At 52.7% G+C, this 25,366-nt stretch overlaps 3 protein-coding genes across 5 annotated transcripts; 1 reads left to right on the forward strand and 2 right to left on the reverse strand.

Annotated features, from left to right (window-relative positions):
* The first annotated feature begins 903 nt into the window (after positions 1 to 903).
* On the forward strand, positions 904 to 4,963 carry PRADC1 (protease associated domain containing 1). Its single transcript, XM_081254033.1, has 5 exons — positions 904 to 1,082; positions 3,019 to 3,119; positions 3,647 to 3,756; positions 4,037 to 4,204; positions 4,426 to 4,963. The coding sequence occupies exons 1-5, from the start codon at positions 1,016 to 1,018 to the stop codon at positions 4,544 to 4,546; spliced, it is 567 nt and encodes a 188-aa protein (XP_081110159.1). The 5' UTR covers positions 904 to 1,015; the 3' UTR covers positions 4,547 to 4,963.
* Positions 4,964 to 5,049: 86 nt separating this feature from the next.
* SMYD5 (SMYD family member 5) lies at positions 5,050 to 17,455 on the reverse strand. Of its 3 annotated transcripts, XM_081254030.1 has the most exons (13): positions 17,317 to 17,454; positions 13,263 to 13,371; positions 12,350 to 12,489; positions 11,787 to 11,908; positions 11,340 to 11,409; positions 10,640 to 10,744; positions 9,756 to 9,818; positions 9,481 to 9,551; positions 9,059 to 9,165; positions 8,609 to 8,665; positions 7,665 to 7,759; positions 6,927 to 6,997; positions 5,050 to 6,824 (listed from the first exon to the last, which is right to left on the reverse strand). In XM_081254030.1, the coding sequence occupies exons 1-13, from the start codon at positions 17,410 to 17,412 to the stop codon at positions 6,677 to 6,679; spliced, it is 1,254 nt and encodes a 417-aa protein (XP_081110156.1). In that variant the 5' UTR covers positions 17,413 to 17,454; the 3' UTR covers positions 5,050 to 6,676. The 3 variants fall into 3 exon arrangements, 2 of the variants coding, with proteins under 2 accessions (XP_081110156.1, XP_081110157.1); XM_081254031.1 differs by lacking the exon at positions 8,609 to 8,665; XR_014017425.1 differs by lacking the exons at positions 5,050 to 6,824; positions 6,927 to 6,997 and adding an exon at positions 8,086 to 8,221 and having other exon boundaries at positions 7,664 to 7,759; positions 17,317 to 17,455.
* Positions 17,456 to 19,550: 2,095 nt separating this feature from the next.
* Positions 19,551 to 25,039, reverse strand: NOTO (notochord homeobox; the record flags this gene model as incomplete). The annotated part of the gene is made up of 3 exons (XM_081254032.1): positions 19,551 to 19,740; positions 21,758 to 21,972; positions 24,607 to 25,039. 3 exons carry the CDS (start codon positions 25,037 to 25,039, stop codon positions 19,582 to 19,584), a joined length of 807 nt encoding a protein of 268 aa, XP_081110158.1. The 3' UTR covers positions 19,551 to 19,581.
* Positions 25,040 to 25,366: the final 327 nt, after the last annotated feature.

Genomic DNA, 25,366 nt, shown 5'->3' on the forward strand with positions numbered 1-25,366 from the left:
TTACGAGAAGCGGTGGTAAAGGAACAGTCAGTCGCTGGTTTTCGATGGTGCCATTCTTTTGGAGCATGTAGGATCCTTGCTCGGCCCGCGTCACCCACTAACTCTAATTCCATTTCCCTTCTCCGCTCAAACGCCAGCCCAAGGAATGCAATAAACGCAAATATTTATTGAGCGCTGACTGCGGAACAGGCTTTTGCTAAGTAAGCATTTGACGTGAGTGAGCTCATTTAACCCTCACAACGCTATCGCGATGGTACTGAAATCACGCCCAATTTACAGATAAGAGAATTGAGGCTGAGAGGTTAGGTGTCCAAATTCACAGTTGTACAGTAAATGGTAGATAAACAGGCGCGGGCACCTGGCCCCAATGCTCGTTTTCTGGCTCGGCACTGGCCAGAGCTTCCTCGAGGGTCGTGTACATCAGTCTATGTACCCAGAGCCTACTGACTATGAGAGCGCAAGCGCCGGTGGAACTAGGCAGGGGTCGCCGGAGACCACCTGGGCGCTAGACGAATGCCTTCCCAAAGGGGGATGGGAAGGAGGAAAGCACAACTAGGGGAAGGTAAATCGTCATCTTGCGAAGCGGCCACAGGGAGGATCCGGCCGAGACCGCACGAGCTGATTGGCCAAGACTTTCGGCGGCTGAGGCGAGTCCTGCGGGTCTCCCACCTGCAGTGCACTTCCCGCCCCCACAGCCAGAGAGGTCCTGCGGAGTCGAATCCAATCTGAGAAATGCTGGGGCGGGGACTGCAGTTGCAGTTAAGAGTTTAAACAAATCAGCCCTCGGCCCCACTTCTCTCCACCAATAGGAAGTGGGCTAGGGCACAGGGGCGACAAATGTGGCTACAGGAGCAGGCGTCAGAACCAATCAGCCCTGGGCCTCGTTCCGGTGCGCCAACCGGCGGCGTGAGCGGGTCTGGGGGCGGGAGCCCAGAGCAGCTGTCAGGCCGAAGTCCGGCGAGGTACGCGCAGCAGGGCGGCTGGAGGAAGCGCGGCGCCGGGCCGGGCCCTGGAGATGGTCCCCGGCGCCGCGGGCTGGTGTTGTCTCGTGCTCTGGCTCCCCGCGTGCGTCGCGGCCCACGGTGAGCGGCAAAGGGCGGGGCTGCGCTTCAGGGCGGGGCTGGCGGTCCAGCTTAAGCCCGTCTCGGGCCGGGGGCCACGGGTCGCCTTGGGGACCCCGCGAATTCGGAGCAGGGCAGGTTCAGAGAGGGGCGCCTGGAGTGGGTGGGTAGTGGTTCCCGAGGGACATGAACTGGGTGCGGCCTGAGGCTGGGCTGTGAGTCCTCAGCCCCCCACGTCGAAGTAAGACTCCCCCTACCCCCACTAGCGCTGACTTAGGTGGGGAAGGGGGCGAGGAACAAGGAGCAACTAGCGATACTACAGGCTGGAGATACGTGAGCATTCACATACATAAACGGGGCCACACATTGCTACACGTGGGTTCACAGGCACTAGCACATACGTACACACCCAACTTGTTTGCACCTACACGAGAACATAAACATACACCCATATGCGTACGTGAGCACATGTGTACACTTGACTTACACAGATCAGCAGATGCAAAGGCCAGGCAGAGATGTGTGTGGGGAGGAGGGGAAGCTTAGTGCTAATCCAGGAAAGCTTCCTTGGGAGTGTATCTGTACCCGATGGAAAGTCTCCACTCCCAGGATAAAAGGCCATATATGTAGCCCAGTGCCAAGCCAGTGGAGCTCTACCTGGTGGCTGATTTTGGACAGTAGAAAAGGACAGCTAAAGCCACAATCCATCCCAACGCTGGCACACAGTAGCGACTTGATAGTTTGTTGATTGACTAACAGACCTGTGGCAGCAGCTTCCACCTTTTCACATTCCTCAGTCTCTCTGGGCTAAGGAAACCAGGGACTCAAGTTCAGGTAAAACATTACACTTTGGTGCTAAAGAGATCCACACCCCAGAAATATCTGGTTATTCTGGCAATTCCCTTCCTCAACACAGTAGAGCTGGAAATAGTCGTTCATTCAGCAACCTTTTTGAGCACCAACTGTATCCTAGCCACTATATAGATAATGTGGATACAGTATTGAATGAAGTTACAAACTTAGGTCCTTGTCCTAGTGCAGTAGACAATAAACAAAAAATTACAAATACTGTATTACAAATGATGTTAGAAGTGTCATTGGAGAAAAAGTACATTTTGAATGGGCATAAGGGGAGGGCAGTCACAGGGCAGGTTTCTCTGAGAAAGTGACATTTAAGTTATGACCTGGTGGATGAATAGAAGTGAGTAGAGGGGTAGAGGTGGGGGTAGGGTGAGGGAACTTGCAAGAAGCCTTGGAGATGTGAAGAAACTGAAAGGAGGGCAGTGTAGCTTGAACATAGGAAGAGATGAGGTTGGAGGGCCAGATCAAGCAGCGCCTTGCAGACCAAAGTTAAGTTTAGATTTTAAGTGCAAAGGGAAGTCGTTGAAGGGTATTGAAGTGGTGACATGATCATATTTGCTTTAAGATGTTTTAAGAAAATCCCTGGCAGTTATTGGGGGAATGGACCGTAGGGAGCAAAAATGGAGGCTAAGATAGACCAGTTAAAAAGCTGCAACAGCCAGGACAAGAAATGATAGTGGCTGGACTAGGAGGATGGCAGTAGAACGAGAGTCAACTTTTAAGTTTTGGTGAGAGTTGCTTTGTACGCAGGCTGCCACATATCCATCTTGAAATTCCCAAGTCGGCTTCAGAGCAAAGATGAATGAATTAACCCTCAGAGAGGTTAACACTGGAGCTCTCAGTCTTCCTGGCTCACCTGTGTAAGCAGCAGCAGCAGCAGCTGTAAATCTCTGGGGTTACTAACTCTGTCTGCATCAACTCTATCCTCTCCAGGGCAGAGACCATCTGTCCTACCCACCTGGAGCACCCAACTGGCTGAAGCTGGGTCTCTGGGCCCAGACCTTAACCAGCCCCGTTGAAGGCATGGGGTCCATGATCTGAACCTGAACCAGCTTTTTTCCCTTGAGCCTTCTCACCTGTACATTTTACCTTTCAGGCTTACGCATCCATGATTATTTGTACTTTCAAGTGCTGAGTCCTGGGGACATTCGATACATCTTCACAGCCACGCCTGCCAAGGACTTTGGTGGTATCTTTGTAAGTTCAGGGAGGCCCTCTCATCTCTGATCCTGTCTCCACATTCCCCGCACTAAGTTGAGGTGACCCTCATTGCTTCAACCCGTACCTGAGTGCTGGGACGGAGAAGGGGGCAGAATCTAGCTCTGTCTTCCAGGGGCTACAGAGCCAGGAAGGGCTTCCAGCTATTCCTCTGGGTATAATACAGACCTGGGCACCACAGAGGGAAAAGCTATCTTCTTAGGGACACGAAGTAGTGAAAAACCAAGGGCTCTGCTAGCTCCACCTCTGAACTACATGATTCAAGGCAAGTTACTTCCCCTCTCTGGGTCCATACCAACTTCCCTACCTATGTCTGGGAAAGGCAGGGTGGGATAGGACTAGACAGACCTTTGTGAGAATTAAGTAAAAATGCTCAAGTGTCCAGTACACAGAAATCGTTCCTCATTTCCCTCACACTTTGTGAGAAGCTGGTAAGATGGGATGGTCAGCCCAGTCCTTAAGCAGGTGTGTCTCCCCACACTCTCACCTGTCTAAATGTCTTTCAGCACACAAGGTATGAGCAGATTCACCTTGTCCCTGCTGAACCTCCAGAGGCCTGCGGGGAACTCAGCAACGGTTTCTTCATCCAGGACCAGATCGCTCTGGTGGAGAGGGGGTAAGGAGCGGACAGGCATGGGCACAAGGGGAAGGCAGGCATAGGGTAGATTCTGAGATCAATGTTGGGGGTGATGCTTTGAAATAGCTGCTTTTAAATAATTCATCTTTTTAAGGGTCTTTAAGAAACAACTTAAGATTATCCAAGCCTTTGGCCATTTACTTGTGAGCCTTTATAAAAAAGCCTCCAGGGCCCTCCTTTCATCTTCCCAGGGTGGTGGTCTGGGGAACGGATAGCTAGGACCCCGCCTTTCCTTTGGTCTCATCACCACCTCTTCCAGGGGCTGCTCCTTCCTCTCCAAGACCCGGGTGGTGCAGGAGCACGGTGGGCGGGCAGTGATCATCTCTGACAACGCAGTTGACAATGACAGCTTCTACGTGGAGATGATCCAAGACAGTACCCAGCGCACAGCTGACATCCCTGCCCTCTTCCTGCTTGGCCGAGATGGGTGAGGGCTCTTTGTCTCTGGCTGTATCAGCACCAAGCTGGGTGCCAGGACTCGGGGAGGTCAAGGGCAATTACCAGTCCCTACCCACAAGCCTTATCTTGGGATGTCCTGGAGGGCCAAAAAAGTCCTCAGGCTCTGGAACTCCCAGAGTGATGGGGACAGTGGGGCTGGATGGGGTGCCAGGAAAGTGACCATCACCACCTCTCTTCATGCTCTCCCAGCTACATGATCCGCCGCTCCCTGGAACAGCATGGGCTGCCATGGGCCATCATTTCCATCCCAGTCAATGTCACCAGCATCCCCACCTTTGAGCTGCTGCAACCGCCCTGGACCTTCTGGTAGAAGAGTTGGTCCCACATTCCAGCCATAAGCAACTCTGGGCTGGGAAGGGGAAAATCCAGGAATTCTGCTGTTTGGGACTTGGGGATAGCATTTGGGGACTGGGGGAGCCAGGTAGAGGAAAAGGGCGTGGGCCTTGGCTAAGTTAAAGGAAGACATACCACTGGCCTTCCCTCCCCTGGGCTCCTAAGGTGTTTCATGCTATGGGAAGAGGCAAGAGCCAGGCCCCAGGCCTTATGGGCTAGGGTCTGGAACTAAAGGGGCCAACAGCAGGTGGTCTGAGAGCCATATGAGACCTGTCACATCCCACCTGGCTTCAGCCTCCCCACCCAGGGTCTTTCACAGCAGTTGCTGGAATGGTATAAGGAGCTGGTGTTTGAGGACTACATAATAAACCCTCACTGACTTTTTAGTAATAAAGCCTCTCATCAGGGTTGTAACTGTGTCCTAGAGTAAAAGTACACAGGGGTGGGAGGGGCCTTCAAACACTTATCTGGTCCCATGCTCTTGTTTTGAAGGGAGGAACTTGAGGCCCAGAGAGGGTACATGACTTGCCCAAGGTCCTTTAGGACCAGTGCTCAGATTGCTAATCTTGGATCACAACAGCCTCCTGCTCAAAAACTTGGGAAGCTGTAGTTCAGTCCCTGAGCAAAAGCCTCATCTTGTAGCCTGGTACTGAGGATCCACATTGGACCTCAGAGGAGCCCTGCTCTTGGACTTTAGAAACATTTGCACAGCAGAGTACAGGCAAGACCAGAGATGAACCCAAACTGGGGAGTTGCAGCTCCCATCTCCTGCCATCACCTGCTCTATCCTATGCACTTTTGTACCACCCATGTGACTGCTGCCTTCCTGGAGCAGCTTGTCAAGCCATTCTCCACAAAGCATTCCTGCAAAGGCCTGTCACCACTCATTTTATTGAGAACAGTGGGCAGGTGGGGAGGAGGGGGTGCAGGCTGCTGTGAAGGATTAAGAACCCAATAGGCCAGACAGGCAGATTCCACCTGGCTCATGATGCAGGAAAGGGCCTGTGGGGCGGCACCTGCCCTCCCTGGGATCCCTCAGCAGGGGCATATGGCAGGCCCCTCAGGAAAGGTAGGCAGAAAGGAATTGCGGGTGATGGGTTATAATTTCCACAGCTTCCAGCCCAAGAGTAAGGGGTAGTACTAATCTGGGGAGGAGAGGGAGACAGGGCTAATCTGAGTATCTAGCCTAGCTCTCCTAGGTTTCTGGAAGACTTCAGTGTTCCTAAATGATCCTGAAGACAGAGATTGAGACTAGGAGAGCCCCTCACTGACCCATGCTCTAGAAGATTCTAGGACATCCTAAATTAAGGAGCACAGGCCTTTCATCCCCCAGAGCTCAGCCATGCTGCTACAGTCCTCAGTGGGAGGGTGGGAGGAAGGGGACATGATGACCCTCCCAAGGGAGGCAGAGACCTCTTCCATACCCTGTGAGGCCAGCCACTGTGCCAGGGCCTGAGAGGCAAGGCATAAGGACAGATTCTGGGGTCTGGGGAGATTCTCTACTCCCCCGTATGTCTAAATGGTGGGTGTGGGGAGGTGAGCAGAGGGAGGTAATGCCCCCGGTTCGGTGTTCCCCCGCAGAAAGCCTTAGGGAAGGTGCTCTGGAGGCCCAGTTCCTCCCTCTTGCCTCTCCCAGCTGTGCTAGCGGGGAAGAGGGTAAGGGTGTCTAACCCCCTCTCTTCTTCAGTGGAGTCAGGCTGTTCGCAGGTTGCCACTTTGTGACCCCTCCCCCCCGCCAACAGTGAGTTGAGAAGGGTGAAGCCTCAGGTGGATGAGTAAGTGGGGCCATGGGGCCAAGGGGAAGAAACACTGTTAGGCCCTGACCTTGGTTCCAGCCACTTACACCCATACCTCAGGGGGAGGCCAGTTCTGAGAGGCTCAGTGACAGTGCAGAGCCTGAGCCACTCAGCAGCAGTGTCCTGGGCATGAGGTCTGGCAGGGGGTGGAGGGCCTAGGGTCCAGCCTGTCTTACCCTCTGGAAGAAACAGAGCTGGCATGGGGGAAAAGCAGGCAACAGGAGTGGGAGTTCCTTCCAAGCGTCTGCTCTGGGGGAAGGCCCCCTCTTCTGGCAGGATCTGGGGTAGGACCACTTCCAGGCAGGATGACATCACACATCAGTCATCTCATCCCCCAGCTCAGCATCTTCCGGCTCTCCTTCCTCGTCCTCTTCATCGTCCTCCTCCTCAGAGGTCATGTTGGGTTCATCAGCCTCTGCCAGACATTTGGGGCAGGAACAGACGAACAGATAGTTCTCCCTGCAGAGGGTTGGGGGGGATGATGGTGAGGGTACAAAGTCAGGCAGCCACCAGCACGGAGAAGCCCAGAGCCCGGCTTCCCACCACACCCCCAGCTGGCACCTGAGGATCTTGTGGCGGCTGTGGCGGCTGCGCTCCCGCTGACAGCAGTCTAAGTAGCTGATGCAGATTTCCTAACGGGCAGAAGAGAGGTGGGCTCTGACAGTCTGTGCTTTCTAACAGATGGGATTAGGGCCTCCCCAGCCTCTGCCCTGTGTCCAACCATTGCCCCATCCCCAGGAGCCGGAGCTGCCCTTCAGCGAAGGAGTAGTTCACCCTGATCCATTCCCCTGTGCTCACAGCAGAGGCCACTATGAGGCTTTCACAATCTGTGTCTGAGACGGGGGGCTATGGTTGGCCTCGGGCCATGGCCAAGGTCTGTGGCTGGGGCAGAGGTTATCTTGGTGTGAAGCTACTTGCCCTGAAAGAAGTTTCAGCCAGTCTCCGTGCACAGCTCTAAGAGCCAGGACCCCACACCCACACTAGTACCCCACAGTCCAAGCCACAAAGGGCCATGTCCTGCTTCCTTAGATGCTGCAGATTCCTTGATCAAAAGATAGCTGGGGACAAGAACTTAGGCACACAGCTGTCTCTGAAACACTGCTCTGAGGCTTCCTCGAGTTATTTTTTGAAGTGGGGTGGGGTTAGAGTATACTCATGGGGAAGACTCATGTCCTGGAGCACGTGGGGATTCAACCCAACAGCCTGAACTTGGGACTGTAGCCACTGCTGCTCCCAATTCCTGGAGAGAACTTGCAAGGCCCACTGCCCACCCACCCTGACAGCTACTGGCCCCCTCACCTCTCCTGGCTTAATATCCTCCAGGGCGGTGACATGCAAAAGGAAGTTGTTTTCTGGGAAGGAGGTCTCTGCATTGGGGACACAGCTGTGGTTGCCTGGGTCATGAGAGGCAGGTAATGAGGACTGCTGACTAATAAAAACAACAGCCTTAACTGCCCAGAGCACTGGGTCCCATCTTTCCTTGTTCTCTGATCCCTGCTAGGGCTAGGCAGGTCCTGCGACAGCAGTTTCCTGTATCCCTGTCCAGTGCTCTTTCCTGAAGAGCACAGGCACTAATGCACTCCCGCATCACTCCCCTCCCCTCCTGCCATGACTGCCTCTTCTCTCCTCACTGGTCAACTTGATCCTCAGATGTGTTCCCACTGTCTCACAAAGGGAGGGACAGGGCTGTGAAAGGGATGCCCGTGCCAGGCCACTTAACTCAGTCCTGTCTGTTATTGGATGTCTGGTAACAGCTGAGCCAGGCCCTCTGAGAGCCTAGTTTGGGAGGAGTAGTGTCCCCAGAGCCTGGGAGGAAGGTTTTGCAGTGAGGAGAGCAGAGGGCGGGAGGCTGGGATCTGCAAAAGACAACAGTCTGAGCTGGCTCTGCCCCCTCCATCAGGTGCTGATGAGACTGCCTTCCAGCCTGAGCTCCTCCCGGGCTATCACAACACACTCCTACCAAAGCTCACAGGGCAGTGGTGGGGCAAAACCCAGGCTTCCCTTTGCAAGAATTAGAGCTCTGTGCCCTGCCTTAGCACTGGGCCTAGCCCACTGGAAGGTTTTGTATCAAGGCACAAGAGTCCAATCAATGAATGAAAAAATAATAGAAGGAGAAGGCTGAGGGGAAATCCCCAAGGAAGCTCAGCCCTAACCCCACTCCCAGACTCAACTCTACCAGCCCAGAAGGGGCCAAGAGATGAACTGCAGCTGTGAGGCTACCCCTTCTCAATGCCGGGACTCACAGCAGCTCTGCAGCACAAAGAGGCCAGATCCTTCACAGTTAAGAAACTCACCAGTTGCTGTAAGACAGTAATATGCAGATGTTATTGCATCCACTTTATAGGTGGGAAAAGGAAACTAGGCTTATAAGGACAGGCACTGGCTCCACTGTCTTGCCACCCAATCACTACTATTTTACCTGAAATTGCTTCTCTGAGGCGCAAGCCTTGCTTTCCTATAAATGGTACCACCTTACTGTCCAGCCCTCCCCCACCCCCAGCATCAAGCCTCTGCACGGATCGTGGAGCCATTTCTCATGTATGTCCTGCAGACAGATCTGAAGCTTCCCATAGGCACACAGGGATTACCTTCCCCAACCACGAACTCAGAGCTCCCTGGGGGAAGACTGTGTCCAATGTCTAACTGACGGATGTCTCCAAAGTTGGGTGAGGCCAAGGTTCCATCTCACCAACCTGCCTCGATGTCCTTGTACAGCTGATCAATGAAGGCGTCCAGCTGTTCACGGTCCTGAGGCTTCAGCTCCAGAGCATCACAGGCATGCACCCACTGGCTTAGGGAGCTGGGGGTCCCAGGCAGCCATGGTTGGAGAGGAGGAGGCCTAGCTCACAGGGCTCCCCCACTCCAAGCAAGTTAAGTCCATTTCTTTCTCTGGGGGGAGGGTGGGGGTGGGCGGGTGTGTCCTTCCCCAACAGACCAAGTGCTCCCAAGACTCAGTCTTTCTGACCCCCACCACTGAGTTTAGTCCAGCATTCTGGCCAGAGTCACACCCTGCCCCACCCTAGTCTTGAAAAGAGATGTGGCTACCTTCCTCAATCAATCTCCCACCCCAGCCCTGAGGGACAAGTCCAACAGCTCTGGAACATTCTCTCCTAACCTGGTCCCAATTCCTTGGCCATTGGTCCCAACAAGAGCAAAGAGAGACCGGAATCCATCTGGAGTGAACCACTGTGGGGAGAAAGGGAGATCACTCATGTTACAGCCACGAGCCTTCCTTCCTCTTGAGGAAGTTTGCTGTGAGCCAGTCCCATCCCAACTCCAGAAGACCAGGTCTGCTCTGGCTTAGCTGTCCCAGTAGGAGACGCTGACCTGGTTGCTCCTGGAGAGCTGGAGTGACTGGGAGGCCATTGGTCCCACCTTCCCCACACTCACCTGGCTGAGTGCTTCCTCATAAAGGGCCTCTGTGAAGAGTCTCCGCAGAAGCTCCAGCTGGCCCTGGTTTAGGGGAAGCAGGGAGAGACTTGCATCCCTGGGGATTTCCCATTAGCACCCAGGCAGGGCCCAGAAGACCACGTAAGGGAAGGAAAAGGGCGAGCTCTGTAGACCGAGCTTTCCCTGGGGGCAAAGGAAAGCCACACAATCCTTATCTCCAAGAGACTTGGCAGTTTGCTGGCCTGTTCCAACCCAGGGTAGCGAACCCTCAATTCCTCCCTATTTTCTAGCCCTTGTACCAGCAGGGCGGAGGCAGCCTGGCTTAGAATGTCTGTCCTCACCACCACCCTCCAGGCTCCCTGCCCCAGCCTCCAGACCAGCTTGACCCTCCCCCTCCTTTCCCCAGATTCAGTGCAGGAAGGCCCACCCCAGGGCCCTTTCACACACCTACCTCCACCTTCAGGCAGCTCCTGCATGGAAGTCTGCTATTGTCAGGGAGAATGCGTAACTCTTTGAAGCAAGTGCTCAGTACATTGGCAACTAAAATCGTTTCACACCGCTCCCTGACCCTGTGGAACCCCCAGCCCTCCACTTTCCATTACACTTGATTCGCCCCCTGCTATCCTATCATGGGGTCCTGCCTTCCCACATCAGGGCACCCAGCCCTTCTGTCCTCTGTCATCACCCCACTTCCCAATTTTAAGTCCACATTAGGTCATGAAGTTAAATAGCGGCAGGAATACAAGCCTCTGAACAGATTTTTGGACCCAGGCTCTAACTTCTTCCTGTGGCTGCGAAGGCAGCAAATGTGGAGCTTCCCTTAGGTAGCCATGGACATCCCCAGGCTACTGGGGGGGGTGGGAGGGTCATGTGGAGAGACCAACCTTGAATTTGTCTCCCAGGAGTTTGTGGACAATTTCCTCCTCCTCATTGGCCGTTTTATTACAGAACTGGGAGAAGAGCCTGATCCAACGATCCTTATCCTTAGCCTGCAGTGAACAAATACACTTCAGGGTCAGGTTCCCACATGCTCACGCATGCATGTGCACACATGGACTCACGGACACCCTCCTCTTTACTGCCACTCCTGCCCACGTGAGAGGAGTAAGCTGTCATTCTAAAGCCCCTGCCCTGAGAAACACCATCACACATGAGCTTCTAAGTAGACCCTTCCTGCCCACCCTGCCCACACCCAACCATCTTCCCAGCTGGTGCCAAGCTAGCCAGTTCACGACACTTGGGAAAATAGGAGGATGAGGCTGAGGAGCAACAACACTAAAGGGGTCAGAGTGGCTTCTCTCGCTTTATCTAAGAGACACAATCCTGAAAAAGGTGGTGCTTATATATGAATTGCTGCTGCACAGGAAGTCATCCATGGATCACAGACCACAGGCAAGATGAGCCCCCACGTCCCCTGCTAGATTTATGGTTAGCTACTCGTAAGGTTTACACAGCAAGCAGATCTCCTTTGGGAAGCCCAGAAGGAACTCTGCATCCAAGCCAGAGTGTTAAGGTGAGAAGAAAACTTCCCAGGGGTTGAACGAGGCCGGAGTCAGCTTCCCTGAGAAGATCAGGTGGGCTCACCTGTTTCACTGTGGCCACCATCCGGGCCATCAACATGATGCTTGCAGTCTCAGGGGGGTAGTGAACACTCCTGGGGAGAAAGAAAAAGGTTTGGCCTAGAACTTCCCTCCCCAGTAGCTGAATTCAGGGAAGCCCAGTCTGATTACTACAGAGAATCATTCCTACCAATCTCATAACCAAAGAGAGAAAGTCATTGGCAAGGACTTGGGCAGGATTTTATATCCCTATGGGCTTAATGGGGCTCTTTCTGGGAGTGTGTAAAATGCTGAGAATGGTGGGACTGGCGGCTCAGATTTAAGGCAGGGGGAATGGGTGATAGTTTAGCCCTAAGAAGGGAGGAAAAATCTAGGGGGTGGTAACTTAACAAAGATGGCTGCATCCACTAAGCGTGGGGAAGGCAGGCAGGGAGGGAAGGATAAAGGAAAGAGGAGAGGAAATGCTACCTACCTCCATGCCTCCTGCAGCTTATTGAGAGGATGCAGGGGGTCATCCTGGGAGGGGCCTGGGCACAGGACCTGATGGTATTGCTCAGCTGCGGCTAGCAGACATTCTGTACTGCAGTACGTCACCTGTTGGGGGAGGTGGAGGTCAGCACCCTAGGATCTGGCAGTGGGGTGAGGCACGGACACCCATGTGGTCTCACCTCCTCTAACTGCACTCCTTCCACAAATAGCCCCTAAGCAGTAGTCAGTGGTATTATGAGATGAAAAAGCATACAGTGCTCTGGGGGCATGTGAGAGGGGCACCTGACCCAGGCTTGTAAAACCGTGGGAAGGAGAGACTGCTTCTCAGGTACAGGGAAGGGCCCCTGCCAGGCTCCTAGGAAGAGGGCAAGCTCCCACCAAGCCTATTTTCTAGACAATGGGACTGGAACAGAGAGGACGAAACTGGCACAGTAACGTCTTTTTCATGTCTTTCCCTACATTCGGGCTCTCAAGGGCCATGACCAAGTCTGTCTTCACTCCTGTCTCCCCAGAGAGGACTTCAGCTTAGCCCCCAGGGATATTCACCTGGCAGTGGGGACAATTCTGGTGCAGGTCCTTGCGCACAGTGCACAGCTCAGGGTGAGGCAAAACCTGGCCTGGTTTCCCAGTCAGTCTCTGGGCGTTCTCCTCTGCCTTCTCCAGTGCCCGAAGGCAGTGGTCACAGGCTGGGGGAGAGAGCCAGACGTGACAATTAAGTGTCTTGAGAGCAGGGGCCACATTTGTCCTTTTCACAGCAATATGCCCAGGGTTAATACAGCACCTAGCTCAGAGAAGGTGTTCAATAAAAGTTTGAGAAGTGAGTGAATGAATGACTATGTTAAATGAATGTATTTCACATGCATTACAGATGATGCCTTCTTCCCTCTCCGGAGTCCCCACCCCTCCCGGAAGACTCTCTCTGCTTCTTGATGGGACTTCGTCTATGGGGCTCCCCACCCAGCCCCCAAACTGGGCTTTCCCCACATTCTGGAGCCGAGTGACCCTCCTTTCACAGATTTCTCTCTAGCCCAAGAAAAGTGTGAAAAAAGCACGTGACTGGCAAAGCTAAGAGCATCCTATTTGTTTCCGACTCCTAACACAGCCTTTTTTGACCAAGGGGCATGGGGTCTCCTCTTGGTAGAGGGCTCCACTTTGGCACAGAGCCCTTCAGCACGACATCTAGTACCTTACAGTATAGGCCACACTGAGTTCCACCTGAGCGACAGTCCTCCCCCAGGGAGCACTTTGGAAGAACCTCTCTGCAGCAGGCTCACAGCCCCAAATGGCCTGAGATTAGACAGAGGCGTGGTTCTCAAGTGCAGCTCTCCAAGGGAAGACGCACTTTCCTCCCAACACCTGGAGTCCTAGAGACGGCAGCCGGTAGGGATGTACGTACTCTCTTCCATGCGCAAAGGCTGCTGGGCCCAACAGCCCTCCAGAGTAGGTGAGATGTGCTCACCTCGGTAGCGATAAAGTGCATTCCAGAGAAACTGTGCAGCCACCAGGGGCCGTTCGATGAATATGGTCTCCCCCTTCTGGATCAGCTGTGTGGCAAACAACCCCTTTCCCTAAGAGGGCAGAGAAGGAATAGGATGGCCATAAGAAGAGACAGAGGACATAGCTTCAAGGGCTCTCACCCCCACGTGCTTCCCTCTCGTCAGAGGCCTCTGCCTCAGGAGGGTTCGTGGAGCATGGTCGGCACCCTCCATAACGGCCTCCTCTGGAAATGCAGCTCTGCCCAGTTTCAGTCGCACTTCTACCAGCCTGTCCAGAGCAGAGGGCCTGGGGTGGGAAGAGAGTCACCACATCAGCCATGTCAGACTAATCAGAGGAGAATTTTTTGGATGGCCAGAGCAGGGCCAAGGTTCACAGCAGGCTGGAGCCTCCAGTACCAGGAACTGGTACAGGGCGGCCTTCTCTGAGTCACCCACGTGCCCCCTCCAGGATCCTGGTCGTGATGCTGCTCCTCAAGGTTGCACAGAAATCCTACACCACGGGAGGGAGAGGCCTATGCGGGAGAATATGCCCTTCTTCCCTGGTCAGCTGGGTACTCACAGCACCTAGCATACATAGTACCTGGTACCCAACAAGTTCTCAGGTGTTACACTGAAAGGAATGACTAATCCTAGCACCAGTCCTAATGCTAACTTGCTGTGAAACTTTGAGCCAGTTGCTTCACTTTTTTGCATCTGTTTACCATGTGAAAAGTGGGTATTATAATAATACCTACCAGGTAGTTTCCAGGGTGCAGTGATATAGCACAGGTGAAGGAATTTCATGAACTCTAGCTCCTTACTACTCAAAGTGAAGTGATGGACTGGGCATCATGGGTATTGCCTGGGAGATGTTAGAAATGCAGAATCTCAGGCCCCACTCCACACCTGCTGAATCAGAATCTGCATTGTTAAAATCAGCTGCAGATGCCCAGGCGATTCATATGCACATTAAATGAGAAATACTGGTCTAAAGCACTGTGGATGTGTACGGGATAAAGGATGAGAAAACAACTGTTGAACTGCCATCTCTCAAATGTGCAAAGGGACTCAGGAGACAGCTTCAGAACCTAGGCAGTTACTGGCCCAGCTGGGCATTTTCTCCCACTATACAGAGGAGTGGTGCCCCTGCCAACAGTGAACTGTTATGAAAAGAGAGAGAAAGGAAATGATTGACACAGCAGTGAAATGTCCTGTCACGTGGCCTCCTGGGTAGCTCCCAGTTTCCTTCTAGCACTGGCGCTCTGGATAGACAGGGGCACCTCCCAAAATCAGAGCAGCAGGATGTATAGACCTGGACAGGCCCTGAGCACCCCGTGAGCCACACATCTCAATCCTGTGAATAACTCTGGGAGCTCTAATATGGTACAGTGGGACAGCTGGAACAAAACCACTGGCAAAGCCGTGGATGCAGCCTGGTTGTCTTTCTAGAAGCCCACCTCCAGGCCTAGTAGCCCCTGGAACCCACCCAGCAAAATGAAAACCTGGCCTTCCTCTGTGGGGCAACAAGATATGGACAGGTATCCACATTACTTCTGACAATCTCAAATCTCAATATTGAATAAATATTGATTTCTTTCTCCCTCCTTCTGGAGGACCAAATGTAGGAAATACTGAGTAAAGCAAAGGGAAGAATCAGAGCTGTTCCTCTATGAAACCACATAGCCCCCAAACATATAAAGTATTTCAAGAAAAACAACTCTAATTCATATTACCAAGAAGACTGCAGAGAACGGAACCTGAATGGAAAGGGTACAAACTATGAAAAGTTATCTCCAATTTGAAACGTTTAAGTTTAAAAAAAAAAAAAAGATTGTACCAAAAATTCTAAGACTATGTAGTAAATTAATTCTTTTTTTTTTTTTTTGCGGTACGCGGGCCTCTCACAGTTGTGGCCTCTCTCGTTGCAGAGCACAGGCTCCGGACGCGCAGGCTCAGCGGCCATGGCTCACGGGCCTAGCCGCTCCGCGGCATGTGGGATCTTCACGGACCGGGGCACGAACCCATGTCCCCTGCATCGGCAGGCGGACTCTCAACCACTGCGCCACCAGGGAAGCCCGTAAATTAATTCTTTATTAAATTATTTTCTACAAAAATATCAAGTGCCAAAAGTGAATTCAAAAGGAAGAAAGCCAAGACAGACTTGCAATGCCAGTACCTGCCTGATGTGCATTAGTACAGCATCCTGGTTGACATCTACCATATTTGGTCAGGTTTCTGTTCTGACTGGTCATATCCCGGGCATAGCAATTGGTAAAATTTTGGAGATCATTCCTGCCAATATCCATAGAGGCAATAGAGAAAGTGGTCAAAAGCTACCCCATGTGAGGCCCCTAGTCTATATCGTTTCATGAGCCAGCTCTCTCAAACCAAATAAGTAATTCTTGTGCTATTTAAACTATTCAATAACAGAAAAAATGGAAAGCTTCTCTATTAAAAAACAAAAACAAAAACAAAAAACAAGCATAATTTTGATGTGGTAACCTAAGGAAGATACCATAAAGGAAAAAAAAAAATCACAAACCAATCTCACTTGATGAATGTAGAGGCAAAAAGCCCAGGATAAGCCATCTTGTCACCAGGTCTGGGTATGTGATTCTTCTGCAGCAGCAGATCAGTTGTAGACATGGAGAGGGAAGCCAGCTCATTCTTCCAGAGCTAGGGTTTTGATAGAAGGCTAGGACAGGACAACTGGGCAAGGAGAGTGGCTGAAGTGATGAAGTAAGAGGGAAGAAGTAAAACAAGGAGGGGCCTGAGAGATAGGGGTGAAGTGAAAGTAAAGGTGAATATCTCTGCAGGCTAGGAGCGACGGAACTGAGACACCATCAAACTGTGAGCCAATGGAGAGCACTGGAGGCCTTGCGGTAGAGATGGAGTTGTGGGCAGCTGAGGAGGCCAAGGATATGGGAGCTGATTTACCACGGAAATAGAGGAATGCTCCAGATGCCTCTGGAGTGAAAAGAGGACAATGGAAGGTTGGGTTCGGGAACTGGATGAGTACGATGATGTTGAGAGCAGGAGACAGATGACTAGAAGGCTAACATCTAGGGCAAGGACCAAGGATACACACAGCCACTACATGACAAACTGTTCAGCCTCATTAGTAAACAAATATAAATGAGAACAAAGCGATATCACTTTGCACATATCAACCAGCAAAGATAACCAAGAAAGAAAATACTCAGTGCTGGGGAGAACAAAAGGATGTGTGCACAGACACTGAGCTCCAATATCTTTGACCTCAGGGATGAAAAACAAGATACAGCATAAGGGTCCATAAATCAGCAGTTGTTGAGTGAACAGTGGTCCTCCCATGAAACAGACTATTACTCAACTCTTAAAAATTAATACGTAGCATTGTTGATATTGAAATATTTACTGCTGCATCAAAAAGCAGTTTCTAAAAATACAGTGTTAATATGCACATATTTGCACAAATATAGATTCTGAGTGTTTTACCTTCTCTTTCCTTACATGCGCTTTTTTTTTTCTACAATGAACTTCTAAAACACGATAATAAAACAACAAAATGTCACCCTCTTGATTTAAACCCTTCAATGTTACTACGGGCTTCGGTCCAAACTCCTGAACACTTCAAGACCCTTCGTGAAGTGTCCTGGCCTTTTCCCTCAACCCCCACCCAAATCTCACTCAGAAAGTTCCCTGAGGACCCACGCCTTTTTGTACTGCAGCTCCCCCTGCCCAGCACGTCCCGCCCGCAGCTCCCAGGACGCAGCAGTAATGTCCCCCGGCCTGGCGCTCCCCGGCCCCACTGGCGGAAAGGCCCGGTTCCACGGAGGCAGGGGACGCGCACGGAAACTCAGCGGGCTCGGGCCCACCGCATGACCGCCCCGGAACCCTGCGCGCGGGGATTAGGTAGTCCCCGGGCCCCGAGCCGGGAACGGGCCGCAGCGTCCGAGCGGCAGAGGAGCCTCTAGATTCCAGGCATGGGGTCCGGTGGGGCTGTCTCCAAGGCCGGGCCGGGTGGGGGGACCCCGGCACGGTCCGCCGCGGCCTCACCTTTGCGCTGCTCACGAAGCGAACTTCCACGGCTACCCGGGCTCGGCCCGCCACGCCCACGCAGAAGGAGAACACGTCGCACATGGAGGCCGCCATCTTGGGCGTACCTCCGCCTGCTGACCCTTGACCCCGCCTCGACCCGGGAGGCCCCGCCCCTCACTGGCCCAGACCCCGGCGTGAGTGTCCCCGAGGCTGCGAGGGTTTGCGCGCTAGCCGGTCTTAATTTGGATCTTTTTGGTTTATGTATCTGTAGGTTAAGTAGTTCGTTTACTGGGTGTAGCTGGGCCTGCCTTTGCGCAGCTTTGCCTCTGTCTCTATCTTCGTGGCCAGTACCAGAGCTTGTGTGTGCGTGTAGTTTTGATCTGTGTACCTGTATCCGAGTTCACGTTTGTGTCTGTTGTCTCTGCCACCCAGTGGTCCGTCTTGAGTAAAGCGCTCTCTGGACCCAATCATGGGGTGGGACAGCAACGGGCTGACTTACTGCTATCCTCTCAGGCCCTCAACCTGAAGGGAAGAACTAGCTTACCCCACCTATCCATCCTACAAAGTCCGGCGATTTCCTATTTCTGTAGGCAGTCTGGCAGCGGGGCAGACTGTCCTACGAAAGATCAAGCTGGACATGTGTCCTCCTCAGACTCTTCAGGGCGTAGGGACCTTGTAGCCTGGGGGTGCTGGAGGGTCTAAGGACCCGTGAAATTGTATGCAGAAGTGAGTCTGCAGATGCACATTGTCCTGACAACAGGAGAGGGACCTATTCTCTTGTTCAGGACTGACCTGAACATTTGTCCCCACAGCCAGGCCTGACCACCATGTCTCAGGTTGTTCCCTCGTCCTCCAATTGATTCTGTGCTACTTGAAAAGGCACCTGTGTCTGCATCTGCTGCGGTCTCATGGTGACATTTAGGGATTTGATAGAGCCCAGTAACTGCTGAATAGGTCACTGCTGGTGATTAAAAAAAAAAAAAAAAAAAAAAGTGAGCCGATGGTTCCTGGAAGAGGCAGATGTAGCTGTGTTCCTTTAATAGAGCTGACTGGGTCCAGCATTAGGAAGGATTTCCCGGAAGACAGGAACAGGAGGGTTCTTGAAGCTGGACCCTGGCCTCCCTCCAGCTGCAGCTTGGTCCTGGAGACGATGGTCAACTGCCTTGGCGGCAGGTGGTTTTCCAAGGCCACCCCTGCTCCCTGCCTTTCCTCCCTCCCTCAGAAAACTCTGGAGAGCAGTGTGGACCATGCCCTCTCTCATCACCAGGTGGCAGGGCAGTCCTCCTTCCACCAGTCATCTCAACACCCAGAAGTCATTCTGTATTCTAAATGAATACCCTCAACGGAAGCCCGCCAGGGAATGTGGAGTGCTAGAGAAATTAGCTCTGGAAATATTGGTGGCAGGCTTCACAAGAGTAGGCTATCAGCTACGCTTCTTGGAAAGAAACTGAGTAGATTCCTGGGAAGGAATGGGAGCCATGAGAACTGGTTGTGAAGCAGGGGAATAATAATACAGCAGAGTTTATGACAAAATGCCAGTTTTGGCAAAGGCAGAGTTAAATCTCTCTGTATGAAGATGGATAGGGGGTCAAGTTAAGTAGCTAGACGGAAAAAGATGGTGTTCAGGGTAGCATGTCTGCTCCAAGGAGGCAGCTGGGCCTGAGCTCCTTCTGAGAGTGTTAACAGTTCAGACAAAATAAGAAAACTTTGGGAAATTCTGTGAGAGGAAATGGGCTAAATGGTCTGCCCTTCCTTCTTTGCTCTCAACTCCACCATCTCCAATGGGGAAGAGTCTTCTAGGCCCAGATACTGATTCAAGGAGGCCCTCTCTCGTCTACAGCCAGGCCAGGCAAAGATTAATCCCTGGAGAAGCCAGGGGTGAGGTATTACTCCCAGAGGTGAAGGGGACCTATTAGGCTTGATAGTTACTGCACACTTAGTACTGACCCTGGCACACTGTAAGTGTTTTACAGACATCATCTCAGCCCTGGGAGGTCTACGTTATCAACATACCCATTATACAGGTGGGGGAAAAAACTTCAGAAGTTCAGTAACTTAGCCAAGGACATAGATGAAGGCCAAAGTCTGTACCCATGACCATTTGCATTACTACAGCTCCCAGGGGTAGATATAGAAAATGGGGGCCCCTGCTTGACAGTTCAGATTCCCCTGATGCCCTTTGACCTGACAAGCTCTTCATTAAGAATTGGAACAGGGAGGTCCAGTTGGTGCCCCCAGGAAGAACTAGCCCAGACAGCTTGGGTTGAGCCTCTGTCCCAGTCCTCAGCTGTCCACTCCTGACTCTGCGTCTTCTCTCTGGATGGTGGTGCTGGAGCTGCTGGAGGGCTCGTCCGGGGAGGCAGCCGTGGCAGATGCAGCTGGCAGTCTCAGCCTTTGCTGCTTCTGATACTTAACCCTGCGGTTTTGGAACCAGACCCTCACCTGTAATTGAGGCAGTGAGAAGAGATCAAAATGTGACCAGCAGTTCCCACTGCTTCCCCCATTCCCACAATGCCCACTCCTCTCTGGTCAAAATTTACTCTTCATTCTAAGGGGAGCACACCCTTCCCTCTAATTCCAGTCACCACTCATTCACTCAACAAATATTTATTGAGCTCCTGATATGAACTAGGCATCACCCTAGGTGACGGTGATGATAGTGAGCAGTAGAGGCAGGTCTCTGCCCTCATGGAGCTCATAGTCCAGTGGAGGGAGACTAATAACAAACATGGAAACAAATGTATAAACACAAATGGGGGTATGAACAGGGGTTTGAGCCTCCCTGAAGAACGAGCACTTAAGCTGAGGCTCAGATGAGAGGCCAGCCCGATGGGGACAGAGAAAAAAGCAAACCAGGGCAGGGGAACCAAGCTTGGAGTGTCTGAGGACCAAAAAGGAGGACAGCATGGCAGACACATCTGAGAGGGGAAAGCAAAGGAAGGGAAACTGTGAAGGCCATGGGTTAGAAGTGTCAACCTCGAGCTTTTAAGTGGGATGCAACACAGTCCTATTTACATGTCAAGTAAATTGCACATCTGGCAGTTGTGTGAAGAATGGATATAAACAGATTTGGGGAGACAGCTGGGGAGACTATTGCAGGGAACCAGTGAGAGCTGGGGCTGCACGCTCCCTTCCCTGTGTGATGAGAAAAGCAGTCCCATTTGGAACTGGGGGCAATGGAGAGAAATGAAATGATTCCAGTTGTATTTTGGAGGTATAAGTGAAAAGGCTGGCTGATGGATTGGAAGTGGGAGAGAAAGAGGAATCTAGGATGACTAAGTATTTTGAGCAACTGGGTAGACAGTGGTGCCATGTGTGGGAAAAGGAAGAGATATGGGGAGGAAAAAAATTAAGAATTGAGGTTCTGGGCTTCCCTGGTGGTGCAGTGGTTGGGAGTCCGCCTGCCGATGCAGGGGACACGGGTTCGTGCCCCGGTCTGGGAAGATCCCACATGCCGCGGAGCAGCTGGGCCCGTGAGCCATGGCCGCTGAGCCTGCGCGTCTGGAGCCTGTGCTCCGCAACGGGAGAGGCCACAGCAGCGAGAGGCCCGCGTACCACAAAAAAAAAAAAAAAGAATTGAGGTTCTGACTTAAGTTTAAAATGGCTACCCACAAGACATCCAAGTGGAGACCTCAAGAAGGCAGTCAGATGTACAAGTCAGGAAAGAGAGGTGGGCTGAAGATAAAAATTAGGGAGTCATTGGCTTACAGATAGTATTTAAAACCCATGGGGATAGATTAAATCAGCTAGGGAGGAAAATTTGAGGTCACAAAGAGAAGAGTTACCTACAAAGGCAACCAAGAAGAAAGGACCAAAAAGCCAGGAGAAAAACCAAGAGAGTGTGGTGTCTGGAAGCCAAGAGAAGAGTGTATTTCATAAGAGAAGGAGTGGTTGACTGTACTGAGTGGTGGGGTAAGATGAGGAAAGGAAAGCACCTGTTGACTTTGGCAACATGGAGGACATTAGAGACCTTGATGAGAAGGTCCAATGAAATGGTAGGGAGAGAATTCACATTGCAATGAGTTAAGGAGTAGATGGGAGGTGAGGACAGAGAGAGAACATAGCCAGTTCTTGATAGGTTTGCCTCTGAAAAGAGCAGAGAGATGATGCAGTAGCCAGAGGGGAATATGGGGTCAAGGGAATGTTTATTATTTTTAATATTTAGTCCCTTGAATACCTACTTAATTTCACTGTCAGCTCCTTATTTAGCATGGAAACATTACGTTATAAAGTTCTAGATTAACACCATGTGTTGTTTCCATAATGTGATTTCAAATAGGACTATTTTTCTCATCATATAGGGAAGGGAGTGTGCCAGTGGTTAGGGCCTGTCTCCCCCATCGGCGTGGCACAGAGGATGAAGGCCTATAAATTCCTCCCAGCCCCCACTCAGGGCCTTTGAGAGAGTACTATCTGTCCCTAGGTGCAGCCCGGGCCCCACAGGAGTCCCTGCTCTCACCTGGTTCTCTGTAAGGTTGAGCTGGGCTGCCAGCTGGGCTCTCTTCTTCCCCACTAGGTTGTGCTGTTTTGCAAACACTTTCTCCAACTCTTCCAACTGCTCCAAGTTAAACATGGTTCGGACCCTCTTTTGAGATCTCTCAGTGTCCTGAAGGTCCTGAGCTTTGGCCCAGTTGCGGGGACCCCAGAGGCCTAGGCAATGAGCCAGCTCCAAGCCTGAAGAGCAATTAGCAGGAGGAGAGGTTAACCAGTAACCCCCTAGCTTCTCATCTTAGAGGAGAGAGAACAAGCTCTGTCTTACCCTTGGCCAGGTAACACAGCAAGAAGGCAGGGTGGGGGGCTTCCCTGGTGGCGCAATGGTTGAGAGTCCGCCTGCCGATGCAGGGGACCCGGTTTCGTGCCCCGGTCCGGGAAGATCCCACATGCCGCGGAGCGGCTGGGCCCGTGAGCCATGGCTGCTGAGCCTGCACGTCCGGAGCCTGTGCTCCACAACAGGAGAGGCCACAGCAGTGAGAGGCCCACGTACCGCAAAAAAAAAAAAAAAAAAAAAGGCAGGGTGGGAAGAGACTGCGCAGAAGTAAAACAAATGAGAAAGAAGGGACAGTGTTGTGAGACCGCTTCGGCCTCCATTATTCTTCAAGTGAGTGGCCCTAAGAGGAGCTGCCAAACCTCCATCTCTCCTTTCCTTTCCTCAGCTACTTCAGGAAAACCTATGGGATGAGCAGAGAAGAGACCTGCTTCTGAACAAAGAGTGAGGGTTCATCCTTTTTGTTCATTCAACTTTTTGAATGTCTACTGTGTTTCAGGCATGGTTCCAGGACAAAACAGAAAATCCCTAACAGTAAAAAAAAAAAAAAAAAGGCAAATAAGTAAAATATTGAGTATATCAGAAAGGGATCAGTGCTAGTAAGAAGAAAAAAGCAAGGAAGGACAGGGTTAAGTGTGCGGGAGGGGAGATAGTTTGTATCTTTAGAAAGGTAGGCACCTCACTAAGTTGACACTTGAACAGGGCCGCTATGTATAGCTTGTGCCCTGCACACAGGTACCCAGCTGAGAGGGTAAGTGGAGTCTGAAATTCTGCCCACTCTCCACAGGCCAATTCTTCCTGCCTGACAAGGTGTTGTGCCAGCTTGAAGTTAGGGGGTAACCTTTTCTAATGCACACAAGGGTGCTTTTCAGATCATAGAGCTGTGGGCCAGCAGAGATGGAGATTGGTCTGCCAGGGGACAGTACCTGAGTCATAACTCCAAAGGAGTGAGGAAGTAAGCCCTTGGGCTAGCTTGGAGGGAAGTGTTCCAGACAGAGGCCTGGCAAGTGCAGTGCTAAGACTGCTCAGCTCCCACTAGCCTTGGGGAGGCTCCAGGGCTGGCAAACGAAACTGCCCCAGTGAAGGGAGTGAGGCCTGGCTGCCCAAGACCCAAACCACTGGGCTCACCTGGCTTACCAAAAACATAAGCATTAATAGCAAACTATGAAAAATAATCAATGGGGCCAGATTTAAAATATGGTACATCCTTACAATGGACCATTCTGTGGCAAAGAAGCTCTGCATGGACTTAGAAGGAAAAATCTCTGATACAGGGTCAAGTGAAAAGAGTAAAGTGCAGAGCAGTGTGTCTAGTATGGGGGTTGGAAGAATGTGTGTGTGTGTATGTATATATGTATTTATTTTCACACATATATACGTGTGTGCAGGTATAAAATACCACTGGAAGAATAAAGAAACTGGTGTCTAGCTGCCTGCGGGGTGGGGAGAACCAGGTGGCTGGGGCACAGGAGTGGTAGAGGAAACTCTTCTTCATACTATATCTCAGTTAACATTTTGAAGTTTGAACTGTGTGGATGTAATACCCATGCAAAAACTAACTTGAAAATGAGACAACCATATACAAAGTAGTAAACTGCAATTCAAACCTCAGGTGTGTGGGGATGTTAGAAAAAGGTGGCTTGGAGTGAAGGCTGTGGCTCTCATTCAGTGGCACGAATTTGGATGGGGTTGGGAGACCAGTGTTTCTCTCCCACATGGTTAGGAGAAATGCCAGCTGAAGGGAGTTGAGGAGATGCAGGATGGGGAAAACCCAGGAAGTAGGAACCAGGTAAAATTGTCTTACAAGGATCTTGGTATGGGTCAATAAGGCTTGCACTAACTTTGCTTCTGTTTTCCTTCATGGGAACCACGCGGATGCATGAACCAGATAGCCAAAGATGGCAGAAACTCGTGTAGATGGATGTTAATGCTAGAGGAGAAAGTTACCTCAATGGTTAAAGTCTCGCTGGGATTTAAGTGACTGCGCTCCAGGGCCCAGAGCCCCAAGGTACCAGAGCCCCAAGGTACCACTCTAAGAGCTATAAGCAAGCAGGCGCAGAGCCGTAACCGCGTCGGCTAACTCCCAACAGCTCCTCGCTGGAGGGTACCAGCGGCAGCATCCGCTTCTCCCCTCTAAGACCGGGCCCTGGGTTCGCGATGAGAGCCGCTTTGGGGAAGAGCCTGCGCCACCAAGCGTTATCCGAAGCGGGTGTGGGAGGGAGCAAGGGCCTCTATCAATCCCTCGTCCAGGGACGCGGGGCTGGGCCACCTGCAGCCCTGCGCTGGCCCTAGTTGTCTTCCGAGCCCCCTCTGGCCCGCCCTCACCTCCCGCTCCGCACCCGCCTCACCACACACACCTTTTCCCACCTCAGCGGCGGGCCGGGCAGCCTCCCACCCGGTCTGGATCCCTCTCTCCGCCCGGTATCAACAGCAGGCTCAAGGGTCATAGCGTTTCCACCCACTCTAACCGTGTGTGGCTCTCAAACTCGGGGACTTCTCCTCTACCCCTGTGCCCACCGTCGCGGCCGTCCGCCACCTCGTACCTGTGACGCCGAGGCCCTGGAGGCCGCAGAAGTGGGCGGCGCGCAGCCGCAGCACCGGGAGCTGGGGGCACGGCTGGTCGAGCCCCACGCTCAGGTAGGCGGGCAGCCACGTCGCCGGGCACGCGCCGGGCAGAACCGGAGCGGGAGGCCGGGAGGGCGCGGTCCAGAGGCTCACGGCGGCGCCGGCGGAGACAGACAGAGGGGAGATGGCGGGCGCACGGCGGTCGGCTCTGGCCAGGATGGCCTCGACGGAGAAGGAGGACTCGAGGCGTCCGGTTGCACGGGGTGGGCCTGGGCCTGCCGAGCGGCGCGGCAGCGCCGGGGACGCGGGCGCGGGAGACGCGGGCGCGGGAGAGCAGCTGGAGCGCGGGCGCTGTTCCCGGGCGCCCGAGGTAGCGGGCGGCCGGCAGCTTCGCTGCCCCGGGCTGGGCATGGCGCGGCCCTTGCCCGGACGGGCGCAGAAAGGGGAGCCGGGGGGCCTCTGGGCTGTGTGGGCAGCGCGAGAAGCGAGTGAGGACACCTGCTTTAAATAAGGGAGCGAGCCTTGCTGTCCAGGAACGGCCGCAGCTGCCGGCGAGGGCTCTTAAATTGGACAGGGCGGAACCGGACTGGCCAGGCCTTTTCTTCCCGCAGCCCAGGCGCCGCCTCCCGGGCGCAGCCAACCCCGCGAAGTTCCAAAGTTCCGTGTGCCCCAGCGCCCTCCCTCCTTACGCGTTTAAAAAATCCCACCCCCAACCCCAGCCCCTGCTGTCGGGTAAAG

Source organism: Mesoplodon bidens, assembly GCF_964165515.1.
Source record: "Mesoplodon bidens genome assembly, chromosome: 14".
In the NCBI taxonomy this organism is placed as follows: domain Eukaryota; kingdom Metazoa; phylum Chordata; class Mammalia; order Artiodactyla; family Ziphiidae; genus Mesoplodon; species Mesoplodon bidens.

Coding starts and splice junctions, on each gene's coding strand:
- PRADC1 (XM_081254033.1), top strand. CDS start 1,016: ATGGTCCCCGGCGCCGCGGGCTGGTGTTGTCTCGTGCTCTGGCTCCCC. Junction 1,083..3,018: donor CGCGTGCGTCGCGGCCCACG/GTGAGCGGCAAA, acceptor TTTACCTTTCAG/GCTTACGCATCCATGATTAT. Junction 3,120..3,646: donor AGGACTTTGGTGGTATCTTT/GTAAGTTCAGGG, acceptor AATGTCTTTCAG/CACACAAGGTATGAGCAGAT.
- SMYD5 (XM_081254030.1), bottom strand. CDS start 17,412: ATGGCGGCCTCCATGTGCGACGTGTTCTCCTTCTGCGTGGGCGTGGCG. Junction 9,166..9,480: donor GGCCAAGGAATTGGGACCAG/GTTAGGAGAGAA, acceptor TGGGACCCCCAG/CTCCCTAAGCCAGTGGGTGC. Junction 8,666..9,058: donor GTACAAGGACATCGAGGCAG/GTTGGTGAGATG, acceptor ACTGTCTTACAG/CAACTGGTGAGTTTCTTAAC.